This window comes from Monodelphis domestica, chromosome 2 (assembly GCF_027887165.1).
Source record: "Monodelphis domestica isolate mMonDom1 chromosome 2, mMonDom1.pri, whole genome shotgun sequence".
Taxonomy (NCBI): domain Eukaryota; kingdom Metazoa; phylum Chordata; class Mammalia; order Didelphimorphia; family Didelphidae; genus Monodelphis; species Monodelphis domestica.
In genome coordinates this window covers 255,161,212-255,182,419 of record NC_077228.1, presented here as the reverse complement: position 1 = coordinate 255,182,419, position 21,208 = coordinate 255,161,212, and the positions used below count along the sequence as shown (strand labels likewise).

Genomic DNA, 21,208 nt, shown 5'->3' with positions numbered 1-21,208 from the left:
AAAGCCAAAGTGTTACACAAATGTGATCTTTTGTTACAAAAATCATAGCTTCATGGTTAAAAAAAAAACCAACTTCTAGTACAAGAATTCCCTATAAAGCTTACCAGAAAAGTGTCATTTGGACTTTTGTTGAATACCTCAAAGAGGACCTCAGGAAACACCCCAATTTACTTTTAGATACTTATTATTTGGAGTTTTACCTAAGGAATTTATATTAGAGTTAATAATAGCCTAGCCTTCTTTCAAAGATGATATCTACAGAAGCTGGACTATGTGAATTGCCAAGAGTCAATTATTAAGAAGCAGAACTGTTATTTAAGCCCCCATCCTCTGACTCCAAACCCTGAGGCATTCAGAACTGAGAACTCGATAGGGTTGGACACCTTTGTTACTTGCTTCCCCCTCATCTCAGTATTACTTGAATTCTGATTTGCAGTTAAATCCACAGGATCATAGATCATAGAAAGGATGAGAAATCTAGTGGAACTACTTCATTTTTGCAGATGAGAAACAGAGATACAAAAAAACACGAGTGTGACTTGCCCTAGGTCACATAGTAAATGAGGGAAAGAAATTTGAACTCAGATCTTCTGCCTTTAAAACCTTTCAGTCCCCAAAGTTGAAAATGACTTCTAGCAATCAAATAATCAAATAACACTTATTAAGACAAAATGAGAATTTAAGTTATTTTAAAGGGATCAGAAAGATTCTTTGGATTACAGAAACTTGGAATATAGAATTTCCAGGATCCTTCTGGTGATTTTTTTCAGTCATCTTGAGTCACAGCACAGACTGGATAATGAACAAGACACCACCCTGGGAGAATAATTTTGCTTAAAGGTTTGTTAAATTCCTAGTCCTTTCCCATGGCCACCTGCAGGTGGCAGAGTATGATACGAGTTTTTGATTTTTGCGGAATACATTACCAGTTAATTCTAAGATTTCACCGCTAAGTATTCAAAAACTGTCTCCAAGTGCTCCAGCGCCAACTCATTCTGAGTAGTATCCCTGGAAGAACAAATTCTGCACACCGCCCACGGGTAACTGCAATGCAGCTGGAGATGGGAATTTAGTTTTGGCTTGCCCTTTCCTTCTCAGCTTCCCGCGTTCATATGTAAATACAAGAAAAGAATAGGCGTATGTATTTCTTGCCTTCTCAATGGATAGGATAGGGGCAGGAGGAAGAGAATTTGTAAGTGAAGATAAAAATAAAAAGGAAAATTAAAATTAAAAGCAAAATTACGAGTCTCTATTAAAAATAAAGATCCAGAATAGACTAGTTCCTTATAATCATTGAAAAAAAGTTTCATACGAACCCTTTGATTGGCTGAAAACAGGTCTGACACGTTGACCAATAAGAAAGCAAAACCAGAATCCCTTAATTTGCATAGGCTCTTTACTAACTCTTTCCTTCAATCTTGTTCCTGAGCCCCGGCGAGATCTTATTTATCTACATTAAAAGTAAATATCCTTGACCCTGGCGTTTGCATTTTATGATTGCTTACTGTTAGAGATTAAGATTTCATGATATTTGTTAGTTATGCCGGAATATGCAAAGCTATCTCTACTGAAAAAGGGTTCAGAAAAGACCGGTATTGGGAAGCTAAAGCGGCATAGTGGAATAGAGTGCCCGGCCTGAAGTCTGGAAGACTCATCTTACTGTTTAAATCTGGCTTCAGACCCTCGGGCAAGTAACAACCCCGTTTGTCTCAGTTAAATGAGCTGGAGGAAATGACCAGCCACTTCCAATATCTCTGCCAAGAAAACCCCACGTGGGGTCACGAAGAACCGGACACGATAGAAAACCACTGAATAACAAAACAGCGTTTTAGAAACATAAGTGCAAATGCAGCAATTGTAGAAGCAGATTCTCCCCGGTATGGGGATTTCTTCCAAGGCATTGGGTAATATAAATTTTAACTATTTTGAGGGTATTGGTGAAATTTCCGGCATTTGGAATCGGCGCCAGACCGTTAACTCTCGCGAGATCCAGATTGCCCGAGACTTTTATTAGATTTGAAATGTTTCACCGGGAAGGGAAATTCCGGAGGTCAGAAATGTACGGGTTGAATCTGACATTTTATTCTACTAATCTGATTATCAAATAGGATTAACCAGAATAAATCCTGCCTGCTAGTGGCTGCACTTTCTCTAGCTAGACTTAAAACGATAGGCGAATCTAAAATCAGTAAAACCTACCCCACGTAAATATCTCTAAAATCCTCTGCTTCTTAATTTTGGAACTTATTTTCCCACTCACTCAATTTAGCCGCCTGACATTTCAATTCCTTCCCACATTGCATTGAAATTAAGTTGTTAAACGTGTTACGCAATTAAGGGTTTCATTCACAGCACCCTTAAAAACGTTATTTTGCTGTATTGCCCAAAAGGAAAACCGAAGCTCACTTTTGAATTACAGCTACTTAAGGCGAAAATGCAAGTGGCTCTGAAAAGAGCCTTTTGTTTTGGCGAATCCAATGAAGGTATGGCCTTAGGCCCTCTCTCCACGGATGCGGCGAGCCAGCTGGATATCTTTGGGCATGATGGTTACTCGCTTAGCATGGATGGCACACAAATTGGTGTCTTCAAATAGCCCCACAAGGTAAGCCTCGCTCGCCTCCTGTAAGGCCATCACCGCCGAGCTCTGGAAGCGCAGATCGGTCTTGAAGTCCTGGGCGATCTCCCGCACTAGCCGCTGAAAAGGCAGCTTTCGAATCAACAGCTCAGTAGACTTCTGGTAGCGGCGGATTTCACGAAGAGCCACGGTACCAGGTCTATATCGGTGAGGCTTTTTCACACCACCGGTAGCAGGAGCACTCTTACGGGCAGCCTTGGTAGCGAGTTGTTTGCGGGGAGCCTTACCGCCAGTAGACTTCCGCGCAGTTTGTTTGGTACGAGCCATGACTCTAAGAAAATGGTAACAACACTTTCTGGTAAAAGGTTGGCTCCCGAAGCCGTCTTTTATAGAGGCAGGCTTGTACTGATTGGACTGAAGCCATCTTCGAAGTCCCGTGCTTAAATGCTATTGGCTCATATTTCAATCCTCTTTCTCCTAATGAACTCAATAGCAGCATTGGTTAGGGAAGTCTCACTATAGTCTACACCTTATATTTATTAGCTTTTCTACCCACTCGGTTCCCCCCTCCCCCATTCTGCTCTGTTCTTTCTTTGTACAATTCTTCCTTAATTTTTACAAAAAGTAAAAGTCTATTCTGTACTCGTTTTGTCATAATTCCCCGCCCCCTTCAGTACTATAGATTTTAATTTGTTCTTCAATGTAAGCTTTAGTTTTGGGAGTGGGACCGAAATTTCTTTGATTTGGAAAAAAAAACAAAACCGCCGTTCCTGATTGGCCTCTGTTAACACCTGTTCCTTTCTCTTTCCTACTCAGATTAATTTCATTTCCTACCTCCTCTTTTCCTCCTTATGCATAATCATTTATTTAATACTTCAAGGACCCATGCTTTCACATAGGCCCCCTAAGCCTATATCCTAATAAACTTTCGTGAATTGATTGTGGCAACTTTTTGGTATGGACTTTTAATTTCATCTGTTAGTAGATGCCTCTTGTGTAAAATTCTAGTCTTAGAGTTGACTGGGGCCCCTAAGAAACTATATACCTTGCTGCTACTCATTATGTAGACCAGAATGTATTAGAGGCAAGACTTAAACACTGGTGTTTTAGAGTCCAAAGTCAGTCTCCTCATCCCCACCTTCACTCTGATTCACTTCACTGTTACCTTTAGGTTTGTGGTCATCATTGAAAAAAAAGAAAGGAAATAAAAATCTTTACAAAAATTTGATTTCCATTACTCCAGCAGTCAATCAGTAAGCAGTAATTAAGGTATTGTGCTGGAGATACAAAGATAAAAATGTACCCTTGAGTGACAGCTGGGTGCCTCAGTGGATTGAGAATCAGTTCTAGAGGCAAGAGGTCCTCAGTTCTGATCTGTCCCCAGATACTTCTTAGCTGTGTGACCCTGAGCAAGTCACTTGACTCCCATTGCCTAGCCCTTTACCACTCTTCTGCCTTGGAACCATTACACGGTATTGATTCTAAAATGGAAGGTAAGTTTTTTTTTTTTTTAAGTACCCTTGAGGAGGCAGCTGGGTAGCTCAGTGGATTGAGAGCCAGGCCTAGAGATGGGAGGTCCTAGGTTCAAATATGACTTTGGACACTTCCCAGCTATGTGAACCTGGACAAGTCACTTAACCCCTATTGCCTAACCCTTACCACTCTTCTGCCTTGGAACACAGTATTGATTCTAAGGTGGAAGGTAAGGGTTAAAAAAAAAAAAAGTACTCTTGACATGTATGTATTTTACCCAGTGAGATAGCATGTCCATACAAAAGGGATACAAGATGGTGTGAAAGGACAGTAGAAAATACTGGAAAAAGAGCTTTCAAAGAAAGGAGTGCATGAATGAACCTTAAAGGAATGCAGAAACAGAAGTAAGGAGAGAATATATCCTAGGCTTTGGTGACAAATAGTGTAAAGAAGCAGTTTGATTGGAGAATAGAGTTTATTTCTGAAGGGCTTTAAATATCAAAGAAAAGTTTATATTTGATCCTAGAGACCTAGGTCTCACAGGTAATAAGGCTGAAACTTTGGGATTTGATAACAGGTACTCAGATTATAAATTCAGTGCTGTTTGTAATAAGCATTTTTGAAGCACCTATAATTTGTAAGGCACTGGGCTAGGCTTTGGGAATACAAAAACAAAGGGAAAATTAATCCCTGCCTTCAAGTTGAATAGGGCAGAATTCAAATATATATGGAAAGATGAATACAATTACTAAAAATTCTAATTATTGGCAATGTGAAAGCTCACTTGATTTATTCAGTTCCCATGCTGACCAATATTGTAGACTGACATATACTTTTTATTTTGAGAGCAATCTATATTTCTTGGGCTTCTTGATTTTCTGAGTTGACTTTCACCCTTCTGTTTCTCTAATAAACCCTTATTTCTATTAAAAAATTAATATACATGCAATATAAATAATATACATGCAATGTCATTTTGAATGAGTCTCTGCTGAATTAAGACAGAATATGTTTCCTATGAAAGAAATACTGAATCCAAAGACTTACAAGTGCACATTCATGCAAATTAAGAATATATGAATTTATAATTATTTATATTATCCCAGGAAGTTGTCACTTTAAATCATTAATCTCTGAAGTAATTTGAAGAATTGTTGAATCGACCATCCTTAATTTCACATTACAACTCAGCTCTGTATTTCCTAAACAACTTCTTTCGTGATTTATATTTTCTGGTTAGCTAGGTCTCCCAGACAGAGGTCATCCTCAGTAATGAAGAAATTTCTTTTGCTGACAGTCAACTTGGACCAAGGGATCCAGGAGCTCCAGCCTTTTAAGTTAGTTGCCATGTGATTATAGTTTGCCTTTTCAACTGGGATAGGAGAATTGATAAACAAGTTACAAATTACAAAGACAACAGAGAGAGAACTGAATGCTAACTCTTCTTTTTAAACTGATAGAGCCACTCTTCCACAATAATCAAGGGGATAAGAGACTAATAAGATATTTGCTGCTTTATTCTAAAGTATTTGAATCCCTCCTAGCCTAAATAGTAGAATTTTAATTATGTTCCTCATGGTGGCTGTTTGGACTGTTTTTCATGATTTTTCAGAGGGCCTTAAAATTGCTTTTACTATCAAGGGAGATAAAAACAGAGCAAGAGGAAAGAGTATGCAGTATACATTAAAAAAAAAAAGGTCATTGAGTAGGTTACTTTAAATCTCTGCCCTCAGGATGTACAGAGACTTTAGCTCTGCTTCAGGAATAAAATCTTAACTGAAACTCTTAGCCTGAATTACTTATAGTTTTTAGATGTTTGGGGAACATGTTTTACCAGTAGAGAGTTGGGTTTGTTTGCTTTCCATTTTGAAAATTTGTCCTGTCAAACTCTAGTCAAGATTCATATTCTTGTTAGATTCTGGAGGAATAAGAAACTGAGTCAACTCTGCGAAAATATCTTCAATGATTTTGAAACTCTGCCCAACATATTCTACTCCCTCAAAACAAATGAATCAATTATTTAATTAAGATGAGGAGTAGTATCATTTGTACCCTTTTCCCCTCTCCTGACCAAAGTCCCCAAAATTTCAAATTCATTTTGCCCCATTCTAGTAAATTATCTTGTCCCAATTTTGCAAAACATACTAGAAATGGGGGCAACTAGGAGGCTCAGTAGAATGAGAGACAGGCTAGAGACAGGAGGTCCTGGGTTTAAATATGACCTCTGACCCTTCTTATCTGTGTGACCTTGGGCAAGTCACTTAACCCCAGTTGCCCAGCACTTACCATTCTGCCTTGGAACCAATATACAGTATTGATTCTAAGACAAACGCTCACATCCTGGCTTCTAGAAATCTATCCCAGATTTTAGGTACTTCTTAGGCCAGCACCCACTCAAAACTATAGCTCATCAACACAATTGCATTTCTTGTTGTTAGTCAAAAGCCTAGTTCCTTTCCTTAAGGAGTTCACTAGATCATAGGGTACTGAAAGGGGAGTCAAATGAAAGAAAACTGGAAACAGAGAAAGAAAAGGCTGTGAAGAGTGTGGCAGAAATTGTCAAAGGATTTTTTGATAGTTACTGCTGTCAATCATAACTATCAACATGAAGAGATATAGTAAAACTAGCTTATTATTTGCCCAGAGAATAGACTTTGTGATAAAGGATGAATGGTTTGCAAAAACTTACCATATATAAAAAGTGAGTCATGATGCACAATTTCAGCAACTTTATATAGGTTTTAATTACATGAGAAGGATGGCTAAAATGGAATTTTTTGGAAGGCAGAAGGGACATGATTTAGACATCAAAATCATTTAGACATCAAAAACAGATAGCAAAAGGGGAAAATTAATATTAGGTAAAACTGTAAACCAGTCAGTAAAAACTAGGGAGATTCATGGAATTTGCAAACTTCTGCTTAATACTGGAGCTATAGCTAGTCACATTACTTGCTTAAGTTAATGGCAGAAAATAAAGTTAAGCCAAAACATATTTTATCACAGTTTCAACGTTTTGTTGTAGATCACATAATATGTGCAACTTGAACATATTTTTGTATATCCTATAGAACTTCTCTCAGAATGCCTTAATATATATATTTGTAATAAGCATTTCCACAGGTAGATATAAAATTGGGAAGTGATGAACACAACAACAAAGCAAAATCAATATAATTACTAATATTATATGCAACCTCTATTCATGACTTCTAATTCAGATTCATAAGGGATGTTATTTAGTCTGTACCTATAAAAAATCTGATAATTTCCCCTATTTTCTTTATTTTATGTCTGAATTTTGCATTAAGAAGTTCTTCATTTGAATCACGCAGCTCAAGATCTAGTTTTATTTTATTTTATTTATTTATTTTAGTTACATGTAGAAACAATTTTTGATTATTGTTTTGACATTTTAGGATTCAGATTTTCTCCTTCCTTCCCTTCTCCCCCAGGCAGTAAATAGTCTAATGCAGGTTATATCAAGTGCTTATTGCTCATATTTTAGACACATATCACTCATATGTCACAAAAAAAAAAAACAACTTGGTGATAAACTTAGATAAAGTGATAGAATCTAATAAATTTGAAATTTACAAGAAGACAGGCTACTGAGTGATGGTGGAGTATCTGGAAATATGAATAGAGAACAAGTATCCCAATGCTTGATCCAACATCAATGTGTCTGGCCTTATAAGAAAGAATGTAAATAATAATGCAACCAGAGATTCAGTATCATCCAGGGGAATTCTAGATTCTGTGAGTGCTAGAAAATAGAGCATGAGAAGTGAACCTCAATGAAAGAATGTTCATTTGGAACAGGAGTTCCAAAGGCCATTGAGTAGTCCTACCAACACCTACATATTAGTATAGATATTTGAGGAGAAAGTTTGAAATAAACCAAGCAATGAAGAATGAGTGTTGATGGTTTGCTCTGATAGAGCCTGGGATTAATTACTACAGATATTAGGAATTTGACAACCATAAATAGTCTGAGCAGATGGGAGCAGCTAGATTGTCCTCTTAGTGCTAAGATTAATGTTTCATGCCACTTCATTGAACAAACAACTATTTCCACTGAATACTTCAGTTTGGAGTTATAGGGCACAAGTACCAACCTTCTCTTTTTTTCAATTACCCTAGTACCCTAGTACAAGCTAACTGACCACCAAGGTATAGTGGTCAGGTTGGTTTAGCAATTTATCTCTCTTTTTCTATGTCTATCTCTATTTTACTCAAACAAAAAATAATTGTCATAGAATGTTAGTGCTTAGAAATCTATTCCAACTTTCACAGATTTAAATCTGGTGTTTAGAGATATTAGGAAAGAGGACAGAGCTATGACTAGGAATCCTGGCACCCAGTACAAACTCAGCTGTACTATAAGCATTTTGGACGCGATTACTGTTAATATTAATTTAACTTTATTGTTTTACTTGGTTATCAGAGACTCTCATAAAATGGAAGTAATCTATAAATATTTATAATGTAAACACAAAACACATCAGCAAGTGACAACTTGTGTTTATTTCAGTTTACTTGATTGTAAAATTGAGATAATCATAGTAGGTCTCTTTTCAGGATTGTTGTATCAAATGAAAAAAAAAATATTTGTCAGGCATTTTAATAATGCTGGCATAAAGTAAATGCTAGATAAATATTTATTCCTTTCCTTCTTTATCTCAAAAAAGCCTTAGAAGGCAGAAAGATAGACAGACAGAGAAGGAAAAGATTGGTAGGAGGTATAATTTTTACAAATCATATGCACTCAAAATATTAAAATTTGAATGAATTCTATTTTACTTTGGAAAGAATATAGAGAGCAAGACCTAAGTGCTAGTAGGTCCTTGAGTATTGTTATTAAGTACTCTGTCACCTACTAATTTAATGTGATCTTTGGCAAAATTTGTATCCTTTTTATCCTCATTTTGTGCGATGAGGTGATTGGACTAGATCTCTACTTTTCTTCCATCTGAAATTTGAGGTTTTTATTAATTACAGGATAAATGCCCTTAAATAACTTTTATTTTTGTTTATATGTGTATTAGGTACCACAGACCTTCACTTGTGTCTTAGATATCTGTGGGAATATGTATCAGAGCTCTTTTCTGGGTCTTCTTTCTCTAAACACTTTGTTGGTAATTTCATCATGGCTTCAATTTTAATGCATCTTTATTCAGTTTTTTCAAATAAACAATCAATACTGCTAAAATTCAGAAGAGAGAAAGGTTTGTGTTATGTAAAATCTTGCAATAAAAACCACAGGGTTTATTGGGAAACTTTAAAAACATGGTCAGTAAAACCAAAAAAAAAACCCAGGAACTTAGGGAAGAACATAGTTGTATACATATTCAATTGTTAAGAAAAACATAACTAGTACAATACATTGTAGCAAGGTCCATAGCCTTTCAGTTCCTGCACAATGGGACACGCTGGCAACTGTGATGGGCTGCTATTGAGAAGAGAAACCCTAATAGTGGGCCAAAAGTACTGTTTGAGGGGGGTGGGCCTTAGTTCTGACAAAAGATGGGTATTAGTGCTTAGGTACTGTTGAAAATGGATTTTATTATAGATAATAACTGTCTCTATTTTGTTCTATAGCCTCTATTTTGTTGTGTATGATTTGAACATAAACAACTGGACCAGTTCCAACAATGAGTTTTTCTGTCTTTGCTCATCTAATTGGTACAAAAAGGCTTAATTGCTTTAAAAAAAGAGTACTTCTTGATTATGGAATATCTCTTTCTCTTATTTAGCAATTTAATCAACCCATCAATCAACATTTATTAAGTACCTACTAGGTCCTAGGCAGTGTACCAAGTGCTAATGATTCAAAAAGAGGTAAGAACTCACATCTCAAGAACTTACAATATAATGGGGAAACTAGCATGCAAACAAATATATGCAAAATAAGCAATATATAAGATTTATTGATTGATTATTGTTGTTCACTCATGTCTGACTCTTTGTGACTCCATGGACTATAGCTATTCATGGGGTTTTCTTGGCAAGGATACTTGAGTGATTTAACATTTCTTTCACCAATGTAGCAAGTGGATCCTTTTGTCAGTCAATCAGAGATTCCATGGTTTGCCCTGGGTCACACAGTTAGAAAGTGTCTGAGGCTGGATTTGTACTCAGTCCTTCCAGATTCCTTGTCCAATGCTCTTAACTACTGAGCCATAGCTACCTCAAGATACTGATAAGAGATAATTATTAGAAGGAAAGCCTTGAAAGTGGGATTTTAGTTGGAACTTAAAGGAAACCAGAAAGGTCAGTAGTTGGAATGAAGGAAGGAGAACATTCCTGGCATGGAAGACAACTGAAAGAATACCCAGATTCCAAAAGATAAGAGTGTCATGTTTGTGAAATAGGAAGCCAGTGTTACTGGAGTAACTACTGGAGTGTGACACAGAGTAATGTATAAGAAGATTGGACAGGGAAGGGTGGGGGGCATTGTTATGAAAGTTATTTGTATTTGCTCCTGGCTGCAAAAGAAAGCCACTGGAGTCAGGTGGTGGGGTGAGATTGGGGGTGCAGGATGTGATCAGACCCATGTTTTAGGACAAATCTTTTGTGTCTGAATTGAAGATGAATTGGAATAGGGAGAGACTTAAAGCAGTCGTGTATATTGAAATAATCTAGGGATGAGGTGATGAGGACCTGCACTAGAGCAGTGGCTATCAGAGGAGAGAGGGGTAGTATATTTGAGAGGTGGCAAAGATGAAATCGATAGGCTTTGGCACCAACTTGGATATGGGTAGTTTCATTTAATTTAAGGTAACTATCAGTAATTCCAAGTAGATATCCCTTCTCCATCTTTTGTAGCTAATGATACAGAGTCTCTTTAACAAGCATATGTTTTCTGTGTATAAGTAGCTGTGTTATAATAAGCAGTTATCTTTCTTTGTCTTATGTCATGTAGAAATATTATTTGTTGAATGACATATATTCCCATCAAATGCTAGTAGGTTGTGCCACACTCTGAATATAATAAAATCTGTTTCTCTTCTTTGTGATTGGCAATGGCTAGTTAAAACAATTAGAAAATTCATGCAGCTATATAGAGCAACCTTCTTCCTCCCCCAGATCCCATTTCAACAAAAGATATACAAAAGCTATAGAGTCAATTCTGCTATAACTCAACATATGAAAAATCCTGAAATAGAAGGGAAGGAAAGAGAATAAGTGTTTATTAAGCTCCTACTATATGCCAGACACTGTGCTAAGTGCCCTAGCTCCTTACAGATATAATCTCAGTTGTTCCTTTCAAAACCAGTGAGGCATGTACTTTTATGATGCTAATTTTGCAGTTTGAGAAATTGAGGTAGACAGATGCTTAGTCACATGTCCAATGTCACACAGTGTGTGAACCCAGATCTTCCTGAATTTAGGCCCAGCACTGTCCATTTTGCCACCTTGGCTGCCTCTAAATGAGGGGAAATGGGGTTAGGGATAAAAATTTCAAAAACTTTTTCAGGGACAGATAAAATAAAACTATAGAAACCTAGTAAAAATGGTAGCATAATTTTACACATAATAAATGGTTATGAAATACATAAATATTACAATAAATAATGGTGGCTTCCTGGGCCTTAGGCCATCCCACCCATATCCTAGTTCCCACAGCCTGAGAAAGAAAAGGAACGGGTAGGATAAAATGTTTGGGTGAGGACCAGCTTTCCCTCACTCACAGCTCTTCCTTGAATCAGAAATTTAATAGTAAAAATGGCACTTTACTTTGAAAAAACTTTGAAATTGGAAGTGGGTATAGAGCTTGGACCCATTCAAAGCCATTTCAGTTGGAAGCACCACTGGGGCATACAGGTCACAGACAATGCTGGCTGCTGTCCCATGAGGTGGGGTCACTGGAATGAAGCCTCTGGGAACTATAGCATCCCACTGGGTTTGGCCTACTTCTATTAACGTGGTATTCCATGACTATCTGGCCAGTCTTTTTCCTGGGCAGATGACTGGAGACAGCAAGATCAAAGGATCCAGGTTATTAGGAGAGGGGTGAAGGAGTGTTGTGTTTGGAATCCCTCTCTTCCCACAGATTGCACTGCATGCCTTGCCACCATGGCTCAGTTTTCCTTCACACACACACAAAAAGCACAAATGCAAAGTTTGAATATGCTAAAACTGTTCCTTAATATATCAATTGTGGAACAAATTTGTGTTTTCAAAACATGTTATAGCAGTGATTGTGTGTGTAAGCGTATTGTGACATGGAAATCACTTTAAAAGACTGATATATATTAATTTAAGGTCGCCAAGGAATTTAGCTATGTAATTCCTAAATGAAAACTCAAGTCAGCAGTCAACCTTTTATGGAGTTTTTAATTACAAACAGGAGGAAGAAAGATATTAGAGAGAGAGAGAGAGAAAGAGAGAGAGAGAGAGAGAGAGAGAGAGAGAGAGAGAGAAAGGGGAGAGAAGGGAATAGGGTTTAAATACCCACTCTGCTTAGGCTGGGCCAAAGGCCCAAGGCCTTGGATAGCCAAGGCAAAGAAAAGAGATCAGTCCCTATCACTCACGTGACCAAAATGGAGAAACAGTCTCAGGGGCCTCCACCTCCAGCCTCCTTCAGAGCAAGCCCTCCTCTCAGACCTCTCCAGGAGCTTTCCCTCCAGGACTCTCTCCTCTCAGACTCCTTCAGAGCAAAACCTCTCAGAGCAAAACCTCCTCCGAGGAAAACCTCCTCTCCCTCTTTCTGAGCCACCCCTCCAGTCCTCAGACCCCGCTATCTTTAAGGAAACCATCTAAGTTCCCTCCCCTCAGTTCTCACATCTACCAATCACTGTCCATGTCTCCCCTGTGCCAATGGTGGCTCTAGCTTAACCCAGGACCACCCAGAGGTCTGTTTCCTTTGCACATGTCTGTTGAAGGTCATATTCTCAAATAATTAAATCTTGATCTTTGCTGCAGCCCTTCCTAAATCCTTTTACTCTGAGTAGGGTAGAGATTGTATTTTCCAAGACCTGGTTCTGTCATTCCAAGTATCTCTATTGTATCAATTCTAAAATCAATCATGACTCAAAGAAATTCCTGTTCTATGCTTAAGCATAGGTCAAAGCCCTTTCCATTGTTTAGCAAAAGGTTTCTGTCCTAAATTAGTCTTAAGCAGGGAGGAGAAGGACCCCCCCCCCCCAAGCCAAGGAGTTTCACATTCCAATAGAGTTCTTACTATCAGTAGGAAATTTTTTCAAGTATGAAATTTCCCAATGGGGAAATTTCCAACATTCATAAGTCTAAGAAATTTTAAGGTTTACAATCCCCCCTGATGATCATGGGAGACCAATCTCCCCATTGATCAAACAACATAATCAATTTTGTAATTCTGAATTCAATTCTAACTATAGATATACACAATATTCAATTTAAAAAAAAAGAGAATTAGAATACTGAGAGAGAAAATAGAAAAGGAAAGAAAGCAAAACCAATGTTTTACTAGGCACATTGACAGAAAGCCGAATTAGGGGCAGTCCCTTTTGGCATAAATGTGTACAATTACAATAAATGTTCAATCAAAAGTTCAGTCCAATCAATCATATCCAAAGTTCATTCTTGATCTTCTTGATGAAGTGGTTTTTGGCATCTTTCTGCAACAGTTCATTCTCTGGATATAAAAGTTTCAAGCTTCTTTCTTGAAGATCTATTCTCGAACAGAATCAAAATCTTTGATTTTTTACAAAAGTACAATCTTAAACAAAATTCAAAATTCTTGGATTTTTATAAAAATACAATATTAAACAAAAAAATTCAAAAATTCTTAGAATTTAAATTAAAATACAATCCCCCCTGAAGTAAGAATTAAAAAATATCAAGTTTAGCTCAGAATGCAATGTTCAGTTATGGGGGTGTATGTGTCAATTATCAAAAGAATAGAAAAAAAATATAATAAAAATTCAAAATAGGCCTTGTATAGGTCCAGTTTAAAGTAATTTCTATCCCACAAGTATGTAGGACAGAATGCAGTAATATTTCACTTAGCCATTTGTAGCCAAGACTACAGGAAGTTGCCATAATATAAGAAGAAAAGAATTAGAATTCTATTTTGATGGGGAAATGTCATTCCCTCGTCTGATTTTTTTTTCCCCTCAGGGATATAGGGAGCCAGCATGATAGTCAAGCTTTGTACTTGTTTGAGTATTTTGTAAAGAGTGTAGATACAAGGAAGTCCTACAACTTAAACATAAATTAAGCATCGCAACGTCAAGTCTCACTTTAATATTTCTTGTGTGCTCTATTGGCACTATTCAGGTTTAGTCTGTGCTCCTTGTTTTTATCCCTTTTCCTGGAATCAGATACAAACATTAATCACAGTTCTATAATATTTTATCAATAAATGGCAGGTTCCCATAGTTTAAAGCTTTTAGGCATATATTGATATTATAGCAAGAGTATATGTAATTAACTTGTATTACTGTAGGAAAAAATAATATTAATATTAATTATGTGTACCTTCAGTACAAAAAATGAGAAAAAAATCAAATATTCTGATCAAAAAAGAAAAGAAAAGAAATAATAAAATTAAGAAAAAAAATCAGTAATTCAATGTATTCTTGAAAAAACAGCATCCATTTGTCTATGGATCATTATCTCCAATTCATATGATAAGATAGAGTCACAATTCATATGATAGGATACAGTCAATAAGTCTCAGCAGAAGATGCTTTCTTCACATGTGAGCAGTGAATCCTAGAGTCCCTTTCTCCAATCTTTATAGATATTGGAGTAGTTAATAATATTTGGAATGGTCCTTCCCATGAAGGTTGAGTTGCTCCAGTTCGCTTGAAATTCTTGATATAAACTTTATCTCCTGGGTTCAGGTCATGCAGAGAAAAGTCTAATGGTCCAGCTTGTACTGCAGCTCCGGATTCATGAAGTTCATGTAGTTTGTGTTGTAACTTCTGTATATAGGAAGCAATAGTAATATCTCCCCCAAATAGCGATGTATAAGCCAGGGAGAAAGGCTTAGCCTGTATAGGCAGATGTCCAAAAAGCATTTCAAATGGTGAAATATGTAAGTCTCCTCTAGGCCTGCTTCTAAGATAAAATAGGGCCAGAGGGAGAATTTCAGGCCATTTTAAATGGGTCTCAGTGCATAATTTGTCAATCAAAGTCTTAAGTTCTTTATTCATCCTCTCCACTTGGCCTGAGCTCTGGGGGTGATATGGAACATGGAATTTGGGAGTCATCCCCAAGCAAGAATATATTTGGTTTAAGACAGAATCGGTAAAATGACTCCCTCTATCGGAGTCAATACGTGCTGGCAGGCCAAAACGAGGAATAATTTCCTTTAAAAGTATCTTTGCAACAAAATCTGCTGTGGCTCGGGTCGTAGGAAATGCTTCCGGCCATCTGGTTAGTTGATCTACTATGACCAGACAAATTTATAATGTCCAGCCTTTGGCATCGTTATGAAATCTATCTGTAGATGTTCAAAAGGTGTGTAAGCCAGAGGATGTCCCCCAAAGGCTTTTCTACGATATGCATGTTGGTTATATGCCTGGCAGATAGGGCAGGCTGAACATACTTTAGAGGCTATAGTAGTTATACCAGGGGCTATCCATACTCTCTTGACAGAGTCCACGATGCCCTGGGTGCCAAAATGACCATTTTTATGAATAGATTGGCAAATTTAGTTATAGAAACTTCTAGGGAGCAGGGGTTTTCCTTTAGATGACACCCATACTCCATTAATCTGTTTTGCTTTAAATTTTTGTTTCCATTTTTCCACTTCCTTTTCATTATAGGAAAGTGATAAATTTAAATTATCAGTGGTTGTTAATATTAAAATTAATCCAGGTCCTTCTATGGCTGCTAGTTTTGCAGCGGCATCTGCTCAGTCATTTCCTCTAGAGACAGGGTCAGAGCCACCTGTATGGGCAGAGCAATGAACTACAGCTAGGGCTTTAGGCAGTTTGAGAGCAGAAAGAACTTCACTAATAATTTCTGCATTAGCTATGGATTTTCCAGCTGAGGTTAAAAATCCTCTCTGGAGCCATAGCATCCCGACTGAGTGACAAATGCCAAAAGCATATCTAGAATCCGTATAAATTGTTGCCTTTTTATCCTTGGCAATTATACAAGCTTGTTTTAGAGCTATGAGTTCTGCTCCTTGAGCGCTAATGTTAGAAGGTACTGAAGCTGACCATTCAGTGGCAAATTCTGAGACTACAGCAGCTCCAGTGTAACGTATGCCATCCCTCATAAAAGACGAACCATTGGTAAATAAAATCAGATCTGTATTGTCTAAGGGAGATTATAATTATTATAATAAGAGATTATCTCGCGGCTTTTCTGCCATAGACACTAATGTTTCACAGTTATGTAATGGTTCTCCTGAAGTAGGTAAATCTGGAAGCAAGGTGGCAGGGTTAAGGGTTGAACAGGCTTTCAAGGTAATATTTTCACTATTTAATAAGGTTATTTCATACCTTTTAATTCTCTGACCCGAGAATGCCTGTGTCCTATGTTTTATCAATAATGCTTCTATCTCATGTGGGCACATTATTGTTAATGGACATCCCAATACTAAATCAACAGTTTTTGTTACTAGTAAGGCTATAGCAGCTACTCCTCTAAGGCATGGTGGTGCTCCTGCTGCTACTGGGTCTAGTTCGGCAGAATAATAAGCAATTGGGCGCTGAGAAGGTCCCAAAGTCTGAGTTAACACTCCAGAGGCTACTCCTCTTCACTCATGCACATATAAAGTAAATGGCTTGTTGTAATCTGGGATGCCTAGAGAGGGGGCAGACATGATAGCCTTTTTTAGATCTGATAGAGCTGACAAGTGTTCAGGCTCTAATTTGAGGGGTTCAGGAACCGAATCCTTTATTAATGCTATAAGGGCTTTAGTAATTTTCCCATAGCAAGGAATCCATTGTCTGCAAAACCCTGTTGCTCCTAAAATTGCTCTCAGCTGTTTCTTAGTGGTAGGAGCACTCAATTTTTTAATATTCTCAATTTGTTTTGGAGAAATATAACGAGCACCCACAGTCAAGATGAATCCCAAATATTCTACTTTTTGGAGACACCACTGAACTTTATCCTTAGAGATTTTATGTCCTCTTTTGTGCAATTCCAAATTCCTCTTTTGTGTTTGCTATCTTCTTGACATGTTTTTGCATCTGTTGAAACCAAGAGTAGATCATCTACATATTTGATTAATTTGCTATTTTTAAATGTTATATTGTCTGTGTCTTGGCTCAAAATATGCTCAAATAAGCTTGGATTTTCGACATAACCCCATGGCAGCCGACACCAGGTATATTGTGAGCCCTTCCAGATGAAAGCAAAAGTATGCCTGTATTCTCATGTATAGGTATGGAAAAGAAAGCTGAACACAAGTCTACTACTGTAAAGTATGTAGCTGTGCTAGGAATAGATGAAATAATAGTATGTATATTAGAAACTACGGAGTGTCTCTTTATAACGTGATTATTCACTGCCCTTAGATCCTGTACGAAGCTATAGAGGTGCTTGCCATTGGGCCCTCTTTTTGGTTTTTTAATTGGCAGGATGGGCGTGTTGTATTCAGATTTGCAAGGGATTATTATTCCCTGTTCTATTAATGAGTTAATAACTGGTGTAATACCCTCAATTACCTCCTTAAATTAAATTAAATTAAACCTTAAAATTTCTTAGACTTATAAATGTAGGAAATTTCACCATTGGGAAATTTCATACTTGAAAAATTCCCTATTGATAGTGGGAACTCTATTGGAATGTGAACCCCATTGGCATGGGAGGTTCCTCCTCCTCCCTTCTTAAGATTACTTTAGGACAGAAATCTTTTGCTGAACAATGGAAAGGGCTTTGACCTATGCTTAAGCATAGAACAGGAATTTCTTTGAGTCATGATTGATTTTAGAATTGATACAATAGAGATACTTGGAATGACAGAACCAGGTCTTGGAAAATACAATTTCCACCCCACTCAGTCCTAACAGGATTTAGGAAGGGCTGCAGCAAAGGATCAAGATTTAATTATTTGAGAATATGACCTTCAACAGACATGTGCAAAGCCACAGACCTCTGGGCGGTCCTGGGTTAAGCTAGAGCCACCATTGGCACAGGGAAGACATGGACAGTGATTGGTAGATGTGAGAACTGAGGGGAGGGAACTTGGAGGGTTTCCTTAAAGATAGAGGGGTCTGAGGACTGGTGGTGGTTGGTTGGAGAGGTTTTGGCTCTGAGAGGTGGTGCTTTGAGAATTGGCTCTGAAGGAAGCTGGATGTGGAGGCCCCTAAGACTGTTTCTCCATTTTGGTCACGTGAGTGATAGGGACTGATCTCTTTTCTTTGCCTCAGCTATCTAAGGGCTTGGGCCTTTTGGCCTAGCCTAAACAGAAGGGGTATTTAAGCCCTATTCCCTTCTCTCCCCTTTCTCTCTCTCTCTCTCTCTCTCTCTCTCTCTCTCTCACACACATACCTTTCTTCCTCCTGTTTGTAATTAAACTCCATAAAAGGTTGACGGCTGACTTGAGTTTTCATTTAGGAATTACATAGCTGAATTCCTTGGCGACCTTAAATTAATATATATCAGTCTTTCAAAGTGATTTCCTTGTCACAACACTGAGGGATAGAAGGAGGTGGGCTAGATTTAGTTTTTATCTGACAGGAACAGCCGACTTAAGTAAACCTACATCGGAATAAGATGTGGCCCAAAGAGACTCTGGTATATCTTTAGGTATTGCAAAGATGGGATGCTCTTTTTTCTCCTGACTCTCTGAGAGAATTACAGGGAGTAAATTTAAAGATTCCTCTGGTACTTCTAATGATAATGAGCCATCTGGGGAGCAGGTTATTGTGGCTCTGAGTTTGCATAGAAGGTCCCTCCCCAGCAAATTTAAAGGGGAGTCAGGCATCAAAAGGAAGGAGTGTTGTACCTCTAGGGGTCCTACAGACACCATTCTAGGAGGAAGTCTTTTAACTCTTTGGGTTATTCCTGATACTCCCATTACATTCTCTGAGCCAACAGAATAATATTGGAAATCAGGTGTTCTCTTTAATACAGACCAGGAAGCTCCGGTGTCTAATAGACAATCATAATAGGTATTACCCACCTTTAAGGTAACATGGGGTTCATTAGTATGGGGGGCAGTGGATTGGGACAACGGGTAGTTGGACATCAGGGTCCGGGAAATCAAAGGTTGTATCCTCTGATTCCTGTGCCCCAGCCCCCCCTCCCCCGGACACCATCTTTGTGTTTTGGATATTCCTTGGGCACCCCCCTGAAGGGCACCTCTCTGAGGGTCATTAGTACCTCGAGTATTTTTTGGACGAGCGCCATTTCTCATATATTGTTGTTATTCATTATCATTATAATTTTCTTCATTTGGAGCATTGTCATTATTTTCCCAATTCCTATTTCTATAATTCTGGTTTCTAAAGTTCTTATTTCTATACTCATTATAGTTATTTCCATAGTCATTATTATAATTTCTAGAATTCTGGTTTCTATAACCATTATCATCATTTCTATAGTTATTATTTCTAAAGCTATTATTAAACTGTGTATTACTTCCAATCATCTTAAGAAAGGTTCTACATTCCATCATTTTGTGGCCCTTCTTCTCACAGAAGTGGCAAGTAATGGATTGATAATTGGATTTCTGGAGAGGGGCAGTTGTCGTTGGTTCATTATCATGCCCACTTTCTAATTTAGTTATCCTATCTATCAAATATCTCATTTTTTTCTTCATTTCCTCCATGTCATCATTATTTTCTTCCTCCTTTTCTTTGTTTCCCTTTAAAACATATATAGCTGTTTTTCGCAATTCTTCAAGGCCCATATCTGACCATCTTGGGCATTGTGTTCTAAAATAATTCTTAATTGCTTTGCAAGAGTTATTTACAAAGATCCTTCTAACCTGTCTTAAGCTACTCTCTTTAGTTAGGTCCCAATCTAAGTATCTGTCCCCAAACTTGATTATTCTGTCCATGAATCTGGAGGGTGTTTCTTCCTCCTTTTGCTTAATTTTTTTCAAGTTCCATCCACTTATCTGTACTGTCTGCACATTCCTTCATGGCCGTGAGGAGGGCCTCTCTACAACGGTATAGTTGTAGATAATCCTCAGGATTGTTATAGTCCCATTCGGGATCCTGAGATGGCCAATGTGCTGCATTTCGCCCCCGGGTTTTGTTGACATGAGCAATTATTTTATTTTTTTCACGTTCACTTAAAAAAGCCTGTAGCAAGTTCTCAATGTCCTTGTAAGACGGATTATACTGAAAAAATATGTCTCCCATCTTTTTTGCTACTAGAAAAGGATCTTGTTCATATGTGGGGATATTTTGTGTAAATTCATTTATTTCTTTGGGAGTAAACAGTATCCTATGTCTTAAAGTCACCACATCCCCATTCCGTCCTATTTCAGGTACTTCTCTTAGAGGAAACAGGCCTCTAGTTGAATTTTGCACCTGTGGGTCAGTTTGACAAGGACAGGTTTCTCTAGGAGGACAAGATCTCCTTTGCGTTGGAATTTGGTTTTCTGTAGGAGAGGGAACATGAGAAACTGGGATTGCAGGGGAAGGGTTTTGGGGATTAAATTCAGTCAAGACTTGCACTGCCCGAGAGAAGCAGTCTGTTAACTGGGCTATAGGGAAGATGTTTTCCATCTCTATTTCAGGGAAGGAAATTTCCTCATTCAAAGGTTCAGAAACAGGTCTGTTTCTGGTAGAGTGGGTGTTTGCCATTTTAGATCTTCTAATTGGGCTTGCATTTTATCCTCAATTTTTTCTATTTTATCCTCAATATTTTTTATTTTAGCATCTCTAAATATAGTATTGAGGAGTACAAAAATGACAGTACCTATTAATATAAAAATTTGGAGGTATCCTGCATTCCTCAATGCCCCTAATTCTTCAGCTGCCATATAAATGTCAAAGAATGTAGTACTCATTTATATATATATATATATATTGTAATTATTTCTCTAACAGTCTTCACAAAACACGTGGGGAGCAGTGCAAAGCAACAAACTTTCCACAGGGTTTTTTTTTTCTAATCTAGGAAGTTGTTCCTTAAGGGAAAGGTTATTTAGAAACAGCTCTTCCAGCCAGGACTTTAGGGTCCTGTTGCTGAGATTTAAAACAGCTGTTTTCTATCTAACTATCAGAGTCACACAGCTGGGAAGTATCTGAGGTTCGA

The 21,208-nt window shown here is 37.7% G+C and overlaps 1 protein-coding gene across 1 annotated transcript in view; it reads right to left on the bottom strand.

Moving 5' to 3' along the window:
* Window positions 1–1,989: 1,989 nt before the first annotated feature.
* LOC100011902 (uncharacterized) overlaps window positions 1,990–21,208 on the bottom strand; it is a 30,607-nt gene continuing 11,388 nt past the window's right edge. The window contains exon 5 of the mRNA XM_056814686.1: window positions 1,990–2,999. Coding sequence (XP_056670664.1) covers window positions 2,492–2,999 — 508 coding nt within the window. The 3' untranslated portion in view covers window positions 1,990–2,491. The remainder of the gene's footprint in view (window positions 3,000–21,208) is intronic.